At 34.2% G+C, this 13963-nt stretch overlaps 1 protein-coding gene across 6 annotated transcripts in view; it reads left to right on the top strand.

Annotated features, from left to right (window-relative positions):
• The window catches only part of DMD (dystrophin), a 2416375-nt gene that overhangs the window by 1076201 nt on the left and 1326211 nt on the right, over positions 1-13963 (top strand). For all 6 annotated transcript variants that reach the window (XM_053581215.1, XM_053581214.1, XM_053581218.1 and 3 more), the window contains one exon: positions 10978-11172. In XM_053581215.1, coding sequence (XP_053437190.1) covers positions 10978-11172 — 195 coding nt within the window. The remainder of the gene's footprint in view (positions 1-10977; positions 11173-13963) is intronic.

The raw sequence follows: 13963 nt of genomic DNA, 5'->3' as shown, positions 1-13963 counted from the left end.
TTTGAATTCTGAGAATTCCGAACTATAAATTATGACTATAGACCTCAGCGATTCTAGCCAAATACTTATTTTTAAAAATTATCCCTTTAAGTTGATAGTTCATTTGTGCCACCAACATTTTTGATAACCAACTATATGCTAGGCACTACCCATGAGTCTTTGCTGCATTTATTTTTCATTGTTGGAAGGCTAGGACATATAACCTTATTTATTGACTTGTCTTCTTATTTTATTGGAGAGTTTTTTACAAGCCAGTCCATGTATGTTAGTGCTTATGTGTTAGTGGCTATCTTGGTAGCAACCAAAGTCCTTCTTGCACTTTTCTCATAGACCATATTTAGTGAATAAAATTCTACCGAGTTACTAATTTATGCTAATTCATTGAAAATCCTTATTAAAATGCAAATATTGTCCTTTGAAGGAAAATACTTTAAAGCACTATAAGCCATTGACATATTTTCCACTTTCAGTTTATCAGCTTAATTAGATATTAATTGAGCTTGGCCCTAAGGAATTATATAAGTTTGATGGTGTAGAAGGAAAGAATCAACATGAGGCAGGTCACTGAGCAGGTCTGGCAAGTTATTTTATAAAAGACACTGTACAGACCTGACTTCTTAGAAGTAGAATGTACTTAAAGGCTGGCAAATGCAGCTTTATCTGTGCATCTGTTTCGCTGGCGGCCTGCCTTTCTCCAAACATTTATTGTAGTTTTAGAAAATAAGTAATATGACTAAAAGGCAGCGGTTCTCAACCTGTGGGTCGCGACCCCTTTGTAACAATAAAAATACATCCTGCATATCAGATATTTACATTATGATTCATAGCAGTAACAGAATTATAGTTATGAAATTTTGTATGAAAATAATTTTATGGTTGGGGGTCACCACAACATGAGCAACTGTATTAAGGTGTCGCAGCATTAGGAGGCTTTAGGAAGGCTGAGAACCACTGCTATAAGGGATGATTTTCTGCAATACTTTACTTTGATTACATAATGTATTTTAGTGGGTTTTATTTTTTTTAACAAAGGGGATAAGTTATAATTTTAATACAGTTCATTGGTCAATTATTTCATGATGATTGATGAATGATACCCCGTTTTTTTGTTTTATAGCTTTACATAAGCAATTTTCTGCCTGATGCAATAGGGAAGGGGAAATTACCAAAGAGCAAACACTAACTTTTCTATTTTCTCTATGCAGGGTCATAACAATACAATTGGACTCATTAGACTGCTTGTTCAAGGCCTTTGACCTAGTGTCTTGATTAAAACATGCAAGGCCAAATACTGTTCTAATGGTAGAATTACCATGCCATTTATGTACATCCAAATCACTGAATGTGCCATACTAGACCCATACCTATATCATCTTTGTCATATTCTTCGGGGTTTTTCTTTTAATGCTTCATCATTTGAGGTTTTTTTTTTTTTCTATCCTCTGGAGCTATATATATATATATATATTTTTTTTTTTTTTTTGCTGAATTTGATTATTTAATTTTCCATTTTATGTTTAGATGATCTATATATGATCCACAGGAAATAAGTAAAAATAGCTCAAATTTCCTTATAGTGATCCCTGGAAGGAAACACAATCATTTCTTCTATGGAGATCTTTGAGGCAGGGAGACAAAGTTACTTGTCTAAGATAACTTAAGTCTTTCCCATTTCCACTTCATTTATGTTCCATCAGAAACCACTTGGAGCCTGTAATAATATTTAGGATTTATACACCTTCGTGTTATTATTTTAAATAATCTATAATATTTTATAATTTCCTTTGGAAATAGATATAAATTAACAGATTTTCATATTATGGCTCAGAGATTTTCACATCATGCCTCACCTTAAGACATTAATAAATATGCTCACTTTATTACGACCAGTTGGCATATCTTCATCTTTATTAACATGGAGTAAAAAAAGGGTTCCATCACTATATTACTTTTTATTTAAATAATAGTCTATTATGTTAGATTTTGAATGGACTGATCTATTTTCTATGTATCATGTATATATGAGATATATAGATATTTTGAGACACAAGTCACAGTAATATGGCACATGGCACATTTTTCTTCCTGATTTCTTTGACCACATAACTCATCAATGGCCCAGTGTAGCCATATACATCTGAAGGAGAAACAGATTTTTTAAATCGTGAAGGGAAACATTTGTTTTTAAAACTTAGACATGATGCATGATTTGTTTTGAAGCAGAATTGCTTTTATTCATGAAGTCATGTGGCCCTTCAAGAAAAACTTTCAAGTAATGAATGTGATTAACTAAAGTTTCAGTGAAACTAATGTTTATTCAAAAAATTTTAAGTGATATCCATACCTGCTAACATAGTTCAAACTCTCAAAATAGTTTTGACCTCAATTTTAGATCATACAAATCATAGTTTTGTTCCATAATAATCCTTGATAAACATTGATTGAACTTTCGATTTTTAAATAAATGTAGGAACTTGGGGGCTTTCTTTTATGCTTCCTGATTTTCCCTTCCAGAAAAAGAGGCCAGGATATTCTATTGAGTATATATAGTTAGAAATGAAAATGAACAGAGAGAAATAAAATGAATTAGTGGGGCTACTACATGTTAATGATGCACGAATATCTATCATGATGTAAGATAGTAAAGGATGTTAACAAAAGCAATAGATTTTCAAAAGGTTAGACGAGATTTGTACACATCAGAATTCAGAAAGATATAATTATTCAAGGCAGAGTTAATGAAATTCTAATGAAAAGACTTAATCTAAATACGAGTATATGGATTTTGCATAAAAAGAAAAATAAACGTGATACTTCCAATTACACTGAGTTTTTAATAACTGTCTGGACTTTTCATGAAGCCAAACTGAAAGTCATTTGGTGAATTTGGTTTATTTAGTATGGCACTAGATATGACTGTGTCATAAGGAATGCTAATACATTTAAAGAATAGATACTAACCAAGACCTCCAAATGTCTGATTTTCTTTTGATTCAATTTGTGGTAGTTTCTCGTACAGGAAAATTATAAAATTTTTCTCTATATTCGAAACTATTGCACTTACAATGTTACAATAAATTTGAATATTCAAAATTTATGAAAAGTTTTTCTACAAAACAAGTTTACAAATTCTCTGTTGTGTCAAAAAGTTTTCAGAATATTTCTGTTTATCATAAAAATTCACAGGATTGCCACTTAGCTGTCTCAATTCAGCTAATCTGTACTACTTCTGTTATCTATGATGACTAGATACTATGTATCAAGATAGAAGAAGTTAAATCCTTGAATAGATCAGTCTTCATTAAATATATTGAATGTATAATATTAACCTTTTAGAGTTTAACTTAACAAATGTAGGTGAATTAGTGCCAATCAGTAATTATTATTGAAAGCATTTCAGGAAGTATAGGCAGCCTAGTTTATTTCTTGTAATAAAAAGATGAAAATTTTTTCAGAAGATTACTTAATTATCAGTATTTTAGGGCAGCAAAAGTTTCAATATTTTTCTCCCTCCGATTTTTCCTAATGAACTATACCTTTTTATTTCGTTCATTGCTGTGTTCTCATTTACTGTAAGTTTTGATTTTTTTATTTCAAAATACACATATGTAAGTATTACAAGGATACACAAGTTTTGATTACGTAATTTTCTTTTGTACATTTCAAGTCAAAGTCATAAGTGTGACCCCTTCACCCAGAATGTGTACATTGTACCCGTTAGGTGTGAATTAACCCAACCCCTCCTCCCCTCTCCCACCTACTTGACACCCATCGTTGAGTTTTACTTCTGTACGTGCACATACATAAGTGTTGATCAACTAGTTCTAATTTGCTCCTAGTACACGTAGTGATATTTTTTCTATTCTTGTGATATTTCACTTAGAAGAGTGGTCTCTAGTTCCATCCAGGTTGTTACAGGAGATACTAGATCACCATTTCATTTTTATGCCTGAATAGTACCCCATGGTATACATATACTACACTATATTTTTTAATTTTATTTTTTTCATTTAAGATTAATATGAGGGTACACATGTTTAGATTACATTATTTTTATTTCTAAGGTAAAATTCAAGTTGTAGTTGAGCCCTTCACCCAGGGGGCATGCTGAATACCCACACATTGTGCACAGTAGGGGAGAATCCCCCAGTCACTCTCCCTCCTGTCCCTTCCCCTTTCTCTCCTCTCCCCGCTCCGTCACTATAATATACTTGTGTTTTTCTTTTGATATCACATTTTATTAATCCACTTATATATTGATGGGGCTTGGGGTTGTTTCCATATTTTTGTAATTGTGAATTGTGATGCTATAAACATTCAAGGTGCCAGTGCCTTCATGATAAAATATCCTCTTTTCCTTTGGGCAAATACCTACTAGTAGGATCGTTGGATCAAATGGAAGGTCTACTTCTAGTTCTTTGAGGTGAATCCATACTGCTTTTCATAGAGGTGGTATTAGTGTACAGTCCCACCAGCAGTGTACAAGTGTTCCTTTCTCTCCACATCCATGCCAACAATTGCTGTTTGGGAACTTTTTGATAAGAAGCATTATCACTGGAGTTAGGTGATACCTCGTTATAGCTTTGATTTGCACTTCCCTGATGATTAGAGATGATGATCATTTTTTCATGTATTTATTGACCATCTTCATTTGAAGTTTCTGTTCATGTCATTTTCAAACTTTTTAATGGAATTGTTTGATTTTTCTTGCTGATTTTCTTGAGTTTTTTGTCGATTCTGGTTATCAGCCTTTTATTGAATGTATAGCATGCAAATATTTTCTCCCATTCTATGGGTTGTCTGTTTACTCTATGGATTGTGTCCTTGGTTGTACAGATTTTTAATTTGATCAGGTCCCATTTGTTTATATTTGTTGTTACTGTGATCGTTCTTGAGGTCTTCTTAATAAATTAAACAGGTATTGGGCAGGTATAATATAGCAGGCCCTGACCTTGGAAGTTGGAACATAATAAGTGAAACAGAGTCACCTACAAAGAACTTACAGTCTGAAGCGCCCCATCCTTTTATGCATCCAGCAAATAAGGATGGTGGGGAGATTGTGGAAATCAGAACACAAAACAAAATTCACTTTTCTGAGACAGTGACATTCTGTGTTTATTTATTGAGACCTTTGGTATGTGACATTTCACCCTGAACTTGAGTCAGTATGGCAGTATTGAGTGTGGCCTCATCATGGGAGCCAGCCTATATCCCTCCATATTCTGCTTATTCCCTTCCATGCTGTGTGACTGTATATAAATCACTTAACTCCTCTGTGCTTCTATCTCCTCATTTGTAAAATAGAAATTCCACTCCCTACCTTGCTGATATATAATGAGGATTACTGTATTCATATATGTACCTGGCATATTGTAAATTCTGTATAAATGTTATCTATGATTATAACTATCATTACTACATTTTAAAAAATACTAGACAATTAAGAAATGAAAAAAATTATTTCCCTAGGTCAATAACTGTAAGAGATTTTCCAACATTTTTTTCTGAAATCCTCATAGTTTCCTGCCTTAGGTTAAGTTTTTTATTCATTGCAAATTAACTTTTGTAAACCATGAGAGGTACAGATCTTGTTTCAGTCTTTTACATGTGGCTATCCAGTTTTCCCAGAACCACTTATCGAATAGGGATTCTTTTCCCCAGTGTATGTTTTTATCTGCTTTGTCAAAAATAAGATGGGAATGTGAGAATGATTTCATCTCTGGGTTCTCTATTTTGATCCATAGGTCTGTGTGTCTATTTTCGTCCAGTACCATGCTGTTTTGATTACTAGACCCTTGTAGTATAGCTTGAAGTCTGGTAAGGTGATGCTTCCTGCTTTGTTCTTATTATGTAAGGTTGCACTGGTGTGGGTGAACATTAGGGAAGTTAGGAGTATGAGAATAGAGTTAGATTGATATAATAATGAAATGATTGTTTGAAAGTTTTGTGATCAGTGTCGGGTATACAGATAATTCTTGAGGATATGAGCCTCCACAAAGAAATGGATTGGTGAAAACAGATATACAAACCTAACATACTGGGGGCTTCATGAGACAGCTTGGCATGAACATTAAAAGACTTTAGGAAAAAGTCCTGCAAGGGCCTGGCTGAGATCAGGGAGGGCTTCAGGAAAAAGGCCTACAAGGGCCTGGCTGAAGCCAGAAGGACCCCAGAAAAAAGGTCCATAAGGGCCTGGCTGGGGCCTGAAAGGCCTTGGGAAAAGGCATGAAAGTGCCTGGTCAAACCTGACCTATTACCTACAAAGACTGTACCAAGGACTTTGAAGGCAGTGAATCATTGTAAGATTAACTAGAACAGCTCATGCATCTGACTCATTGATCAAGAAAAACTCATTCTTGTGGGCTGAGATAAGAGGAATCAGCTTCTTTCTCGCCAGCTCCTGATATGAGTAGGGCATCTACTTATCTGCCCTGAAGGAACCCAGAGGATTAACTGGGTTACATCTAGCTTCTAAGTTCATGTTCCCTTTTATTTCTATAATTCTGTGAGTGATTGATAAGTATTTTTAGAAGTAAAAGTAATGAAAATGGCTAAAGGGTAATCAGGTGGATAATGAATGGAGAATTAGGGCATGAGAAACTGCAAGGAGATGTATACTATTGTTACGAACAAACATCAGTTTGCTAATTAAGGGCTAATAAAAGTAATAAAAACTGAGTGTATCAGAGTTTGGGGCCAGCTCTGTTTCTTGCATTGGGTAGTGTCAGACCCCTCGGACCCAATCTTTAGTGCTACTACACGTTGTCTCTGCATCTCTATGTTCCTTCACTCCTTTGACACCACCAAGCAGTGGGAGAGAACCACAGAGGTGATGGGGCTGGTCCCCAACACACTGACTATTCGGAGTTTTTTCTGGTTCCCTAGGAACTGTAGAACTATTTTCCTTTAGATTTGTGAAAAAATCATTTTGTTCTTTTAATGGAAATTTCATTGAACCTATAAATCACTTTGGGTAGTGTGGCCATTTTAACAATGCTGATTTTGCCAAATCTTGAGTATGATTTTTTTTTATCTGCTTACATCCCCTGTGATTTCTTTCATCAGCATTTTATCATTTTCCCTATATTACACTTCCTTAGTTAAATATATTCCTAGGTACTTTATTTTCTTTGTTGCTACTGAGAAAGGTGTTGCATCTTTGATTTGATTCTCAGCTTGACTATTGTCGCTGTATATGAAAGAAGCTACAATTTTTGTACGTCAATTTTGTAACCTGAGACTTTGCTGAATTTATTTATGAATCTCAGGAGCCCTTGGTTGATAGTTTGGGGTTTCTAGATATAAGATCATGGTGTTAACAAAGAGCAATAGTTTAACCTTTTCTTTCTCCGTTTGGATACCCTTGATTTCCTTCTCTTGCTCTATTGCTCTGGCGAGGACTTGCAGTAGTATGTTAACGAGAACTGGAGATAGTGGAAATCCATGTCTGGGTTCAGTTCTAAGTGGGAATTCTTTCCATTTTTCCCTGTTCAATATGATGATAGCTATGGATTTGTCACACACACCCTTTATCATTTTGAGGTAAATATCATCTATGCCTATTTTGTTAAGCATCATCATAAAAGGGCACTGAATTTTGTTGAATGCTTTTTCTACATCTATTGAAAGAATCATATGGTTTCTATTTTTGCATCTATTTGTGGTGTATTACATTTATAGATTTCTGTATGTTAAACCATTCTTACATATGTAGGATGAAGCTCACTGGATTGAGATGAATTATTTTTTGACGTGCAGCTGAATTTGGTTTGCTAGGCCTTTATTAAGGATTTTTGCATATATATTCATAAGGGGTATTAGTCTATAGTTTTCTCTACTAGTTGTGTCCTTTCCTGGTTTTGGTATCACGGTGATATTAGTGAATGAGTGAGTTTGGGACAACTCTTTCTTTCTCAGTGTTAATGAACAATTTCTGCAGTATGGGTACAAGCTCTTCTTTGCAGGTTTGATAAAATTCATGTGTGAAACTGTATGGTCCAGGACTTGTTGGTGTTCAAAGATATTTTATTGTTGCTCTGCTTTTGGTACTTGATATTACTCAGTTTTAATGTTTACTTATTCTGGAAAATATGTTCATGCCATGTCTAAGCACGGAATGATTAGGATGTGGCATGATCAGCCCACTCATTTCAATGAATGGACACCAGTTGCTCTAAGACTTATCTCTGACAATCTTAGAAATAATTGCAGTATGCATGTTATTAGAACATTCCCTACCTATGGCACAACAGCTAATGTTCATTTAAATGGTATTACAATCAGGTTGATAAAAGATTTGTCATTAAAGGAATTTTCATAAATGTTTCTAAAACTAGATTGAAAAATTCTGTTATTTGAAAAATGTGATACTTAAATGCCATATAACCTGATTCTAAAAGAGATTTCTGTTTAAATAGAGGTTAAAGTACCAATAAATATTTTTATGAGGCAAGTAAATGCATTGATTGGTGTATAATAAAAAATAAACCTCAGACAAACACATGACCCAGCAGAGAAGACCTTGAAAAATGAGAAGCCAGAGGATGTATGCTGCCTACATCCTGAGAGCCCTGCTTCAGGACTGCAGCTGGTGCTAGATCATATATGCTGAGACCCAGCATTCCAGTCTTCAGAGCTGTGTAGCCAGCAATAATTACTATAGAATGTATCTCATTTTTATTTCAATTTCCTATATGCAAAATAAAATATAATTAGCTGAAAATGCCATGCCAAAGAAATAGAATTTTGGATTTTAAATTTTGTTTCAGGAAGTTATATCCAAATTATTAGTCAAAACATGAGTATATTATTAATGTCTTTTGTCTCTTGGTATTTGACCATTCACTTAAGTTCCTTGTTATCTATAAGCCCTAATTACTATACGTAGGGACATTCATATGAATTTAAGATAACAGAGAACATTTCAAATGGAAGTAATGAAGGTCAAGAAATAACAAAGAAGAAACATTAAAAAGATACGATGAACAACTTAGAACCATTTTTTGTCTAAGAAAAAATGATGACATACATCAAAACTTTTGGGAAATCGCACTTCCATGAGATGCAGATGTTTTCTAAATATTTTGAAGATGAATCTCGTTATAAAACAACCACCTTCATTAAACAAAAATAAAAAAATAACAAAGATAACCCCTACGATTTGTCTTTTACCCAGCTCTGTCCCTAATAACAATAGCCACCATTCTCTAAAATCTTACAGATATAAAATGCATATGAGTAAAAACAAAGGTAATTGCACCATTACCCAAAAGTGTTATAAGAAATATGTTTGTTTTAGATAATGTAGAGTTATCTTTACTACAAGGGTTAAAGTAACTAATGGAAATAAGAAAATATCTTGTAAATTTTATTAAGAACAACATAGGCACCAGTACCATCTAATGCATGCAAATCACAACAAACTTGTGTGACTTGAGCTGTGGACTCTCCTACCTAGTGTTGAACCTACTTTGTTAGGGGAAATTTCACATTCAGATTGCCTGCTGACTGACTTTTCTTTTAAATTGGTAAAATATTTAGTTTTAAATGAAGGAAATAAGAACGTGGGTTTAAAATCTAAACTAAATTCTGAAATGTCTTCATCAAACTCAGCTTTGATACCGAAAATCATTTAAATGTAAATGGGTATATATTGTCATTCCATTGATCATGAAGGAATGTGTGTCATGGGTTTGGTCCAGATGTACAAAATGTTGTAAAACATCTAATTATGCCATTTAAAAGCTAACTCATGCAGTTCTGTGAATGTTTTTATGTCATAAGTAGATAAGAGATCCAAAGTAGAATTATTATTTTTATAGCATGTAAGAATTATGTATAAAAGTCCTGGGCTAGAGAAATTATAAAGAAAGCATAAACTGACCAGCTTACAATTTTTACTCATTTTTCTGAGGGATTCATTCTGGCTTCCCAAAATCCATTTAATTGTATTAATTTAAAACTGAGTATGGTCTTGTCATAAAAGGCTGTGTGGTAATAGATAGCTATGTTAGCATGCTTATCATCTTACCTTCCCCAGAGACCCTGCCACTGAAGCCCTCAGCTGACCTCATCAACAAGCAGGTGGCAGTTGATCAATTCAAAACAGAGTTACTGGGAGAATAATTTCAATTACAAGGATGTTGCTGCCCATTGCATAGACAGAAGAGAGCAGAGGTCATCTGTCTTTCTGAATTTGTGTGCCAAGTAGTATTTATTTCTTGCTCTTATAAGGAATAGGGGAAGAGGCACTACTGGGAAATTCTAAAAGGATCCTGGAGCCGCAAATTCTCATCATTTCTAGCGCTTGGATGCCTGTTAGGAAAGTGTTGATGCAGGAAAAGAAGGTAGTGCTCCCTTATATCTCAAGACTTTCTGGAGTGCCTATTAAAATAAAAAGTCTGTGGACGGCCCTCCTCAGATGACACCTTAATTGTCAGCTTAAATTCTCGGGAAACTGGCATTGAAGACAGCAAGGAGTTCTTGTCTGGAATTTGGAGTGGAGGAGGGCTTAATAGTCAGGTCTATGCCAGCCAAAACTACTGTATACCTCTTGAACCTCGATCAATATGAGGGGAGAAATGTGCAAGAAAGTTCCTTTGTTATGAATAAAGCAGGTATGGAACGCCCCATGAAATTCCATATTTAGATTTCCAAAAAGCTTAGAGTTCCAACTTAAATGCTGGTTACAAAGATTAGCCTTTTTTCTTAGGGCAAAACTACCTTCCTCATGATGTCCTGGCTCTTGGTCTTTCATTTTCAATTCACGGTGTTAATGTGTGTGTATTGCTTATTATGAGATCTTCTAACACTTTGGAAGACCATGGCATATAAACAATAACCTTTGTGCTAGATTTATCACCAGGATTTTTTAATGCAGTTGCAGCCCTCTTTCAGCTATAGACTTGGACCTATAGTATAGGAGATGTTTTATTACTAAGAAGCTAAAAGAATTGTCCTTTTGTATATCTATACCAGCACACTGTCCGTGAGGAAGCCATGGTAGTGATGACTGAAGACATGCCTTTGGAAATTTCTTACGTGCCTTCTACTTACCTGACTGAGATCACTCACGTCTCCCAAGCACTATCAGAAGTGGAACAACTTCTCAACGCTCCTGACCTCTGTGCTAAAGATTTTGAAGATCTCTTTAAACAAGAGGAGTCGCTAAAGGTAAAAAAAAAAAAAAAAAAAAAAGTAAAGTACTTTCATTTAGATTGTACAAGATGATCACGTTGATCATTTATAGTTCTTAAAGAATTGACTTCAATCGTATACACAGTGAAGCCGTTTCGACATATAAATGGAATTATGAAAATTATAGGATGTTTAGTTTTAGAAATCTTGGGGGGGAGGGATACAAAAACTAGAAGAGGTACTTTATAATATTTAATGTTGAGAGAATTTCGAAATAAAGGAATACACAAAAGTAATCGTTTTTATGCATAGTCAGGGCAGAAAGGAACCGCCTCACAAAAACAAGTTGTGATAGAGGAACAGTTTATTCTCAACCAGTCCATTACATAGTGCATTGATTGAGTTTTATATTTTCCATCTATACATATTCAATTAATATCAACACCCATACTATAATACGTGGAATGTGATTGAATAGAAATCAATCTAATATTTTCTTTAAAACTGTCAGCCAAAGTCAACCAATGAAATCAGGCTCTTTTGAAACCACTAACAGCAAGTTATTGAATTTTAAACTAAGACAAGTCGAGAGGAGGGAATACGCTATGAATTTTAGAAGGCAGTATCTAAAGATGAATGTAGCATCAAGAAAATGTGTGTCTCAAAATAATTTTTGTGATCATACATTTCACACTCAAAATGAAATATTATATTTGAACCAGAGCTTAGTATTTTCCAATGCAAACAGCATAGGGTTATAGACAGAAGATGCGTTTGCTATCAGCAGCACATATTAGCTAAAGTATTTTATGCTATAAATGACTTCTTGAGAGCTCATTCCATACCACATTTGCCTGTATAAGTATACGAATAGATAAAGCCATTCCTTTGTTTTGGCAATTGGTGCTGCGGTATCTTGAGTGACTTGACTTTAATGTCTTGCATTATATCAAATCAGCTATAAAATTACATAGTAAAATAACATAAGGGATACATAGATCTCTGGAACTAGTCCATGTATTTCAATAAAGTGCTATTTCTTATTCTCTTTGAAGTAAAAGTCAAATAACTTATGAGTAGAGTACAGTGAAGAAAAGAAAGCTAATCGATTGATAAAGGAGACATGTCATTCTTCCCATTAACTGATTTCTTGTGACAGCACAGTTTGTAAGTTCATCATGTCATTCAACATGTAAATCACTACTAATGAGCTAGTATTCATTCCTTTCCATGTTCACGCACATCTGGGTCATGAGAGCAGTGACCCTGAGCTTATTAAGTTGCCCATTGAATATCTTTTGTCTCCCTAGCTCTTAACCTAGCACACTCAGAATGTAAGGCCCCTGGCTCCACTCAGAACTAATCATTTGTTCATCCTGATACATAGTAAGTATTATGTTAGCTGACACCAATTATAACAGTATTGATTACCGTGGTCTGTAAGGAGGTATTATTGCAGGTTTAATTTAGCTGGATTAGTGAATCCTCATGAGATGCAGTTGCGGGCATAATTTCATCTCCCTCTCAACAAATCTCTTGCAACAGGCAAATGGGCTTCCTTACCTTTGTGGACTTGTTGAAAGGGGATAGTTTTGGGCTCAGACTTTTCAATGAATATGTATTTCCTCTTAAAGGCATTCATCATTGTCATTACCCAGTAGTAAAAATAGAAAAGCAGTGAATAAATTGTACAGCTGCTAGTTGGGAAGGTTTGAAATTAAATTGTGGTTGATTTTATTCCTGACAGATTTGCATGCATCAAATTATAGAACTATAGTAGGTATTGCTGTAGTTTAACATACATATTTCTTAAACATGCAATACACCACGATTATATATAATACTTTTAAATAATTACTTTCTGAACAAAATGTAACTCAAATGGCACATACAGTTTCCATAGACATATTGAATTAGAAGGTGCCTAATCATTTTGACAGGGAACCTGCAGATAGAATACATGCTTACATATGGAAATCTGCATTTCACAACTGTTACACTGACAAAGGCTTAACAAGAGATGAATGAGAAACACAACATACACAGAATACTTATTCTCATTTCAAAGCTAATATTAGCATTGTCGATCGATTGTGATTGTTTATATATAAACATTTAAAAATATTCATTACTTGGGCAATAGCATTATAATTTTGAAATAAGTAAAATTTTAGAAAATTTTAAGTAATATTAGCAATAACTTGCTCTTTATTTGTAAGAAAAATATGTTGTATCAATCATTTCACCAAAATATAATTGGGAGGGTAAATTTGGACAAAGCAAGGAATCATGATTAGTTCATAGAAAAAAATATCCTGGATTCCATTTCTGGATAATTCTGTGCTAACAAAAATTCTGTGAAAGAATGGATGAATGGATGGAAGGGAAAGTTGGAGGAAATAAGGAAAGAAGAAAAGACATTAGGAGAAAAATAATGATGGAAGAGGAAAAATGCAAGGAAAGAGAAAAGTCAGGGATACATGGTTTCAATTCTCTCATGTAAACTGATGATAATACAGGTGCACTGTTTGAGGTGGATAAAATGTGCTGTGGTTTTGGTAACTAAGAGGCTGGAGATTAGTGTGGAAATGTTAAGAACACTCACAGGTGTGTTGGCAGGAGAATTGGTCCTAATATAGAATTTAAATAGGTCAAAAATAAAGGTGGCCCTTGTTTAACCTCAGCAACACAAGAGAGAGCTGATAGTGAGCTTTGAAAGCCAAAAATGGTATGAAGCAAAGTTGTTCGAGTCTTCTTCAACTGATCTAGGTTTTAGGCGTGACTCTTAAGACCTAAAATAAATTGTTAGAACAAGCAATAACCTAAA

The sequence above is a fragment of the Nycticebus coucang genome, chromosome X (assembly GCF_027406575.1).
Source record: "Nycticebus coucang isolate mNycCou1 chromosome X, mNycCou1.pri, whole genome shotgun sequence".
NCBI lineage: Eukaryota > Metazoa > Chordata > Mammalia > Primates > Lorisidae > Nycticebus > Nycticebus coucang.
This window is presented reverse-complemented; position numbering and strand designations above follow the sequence as displayed.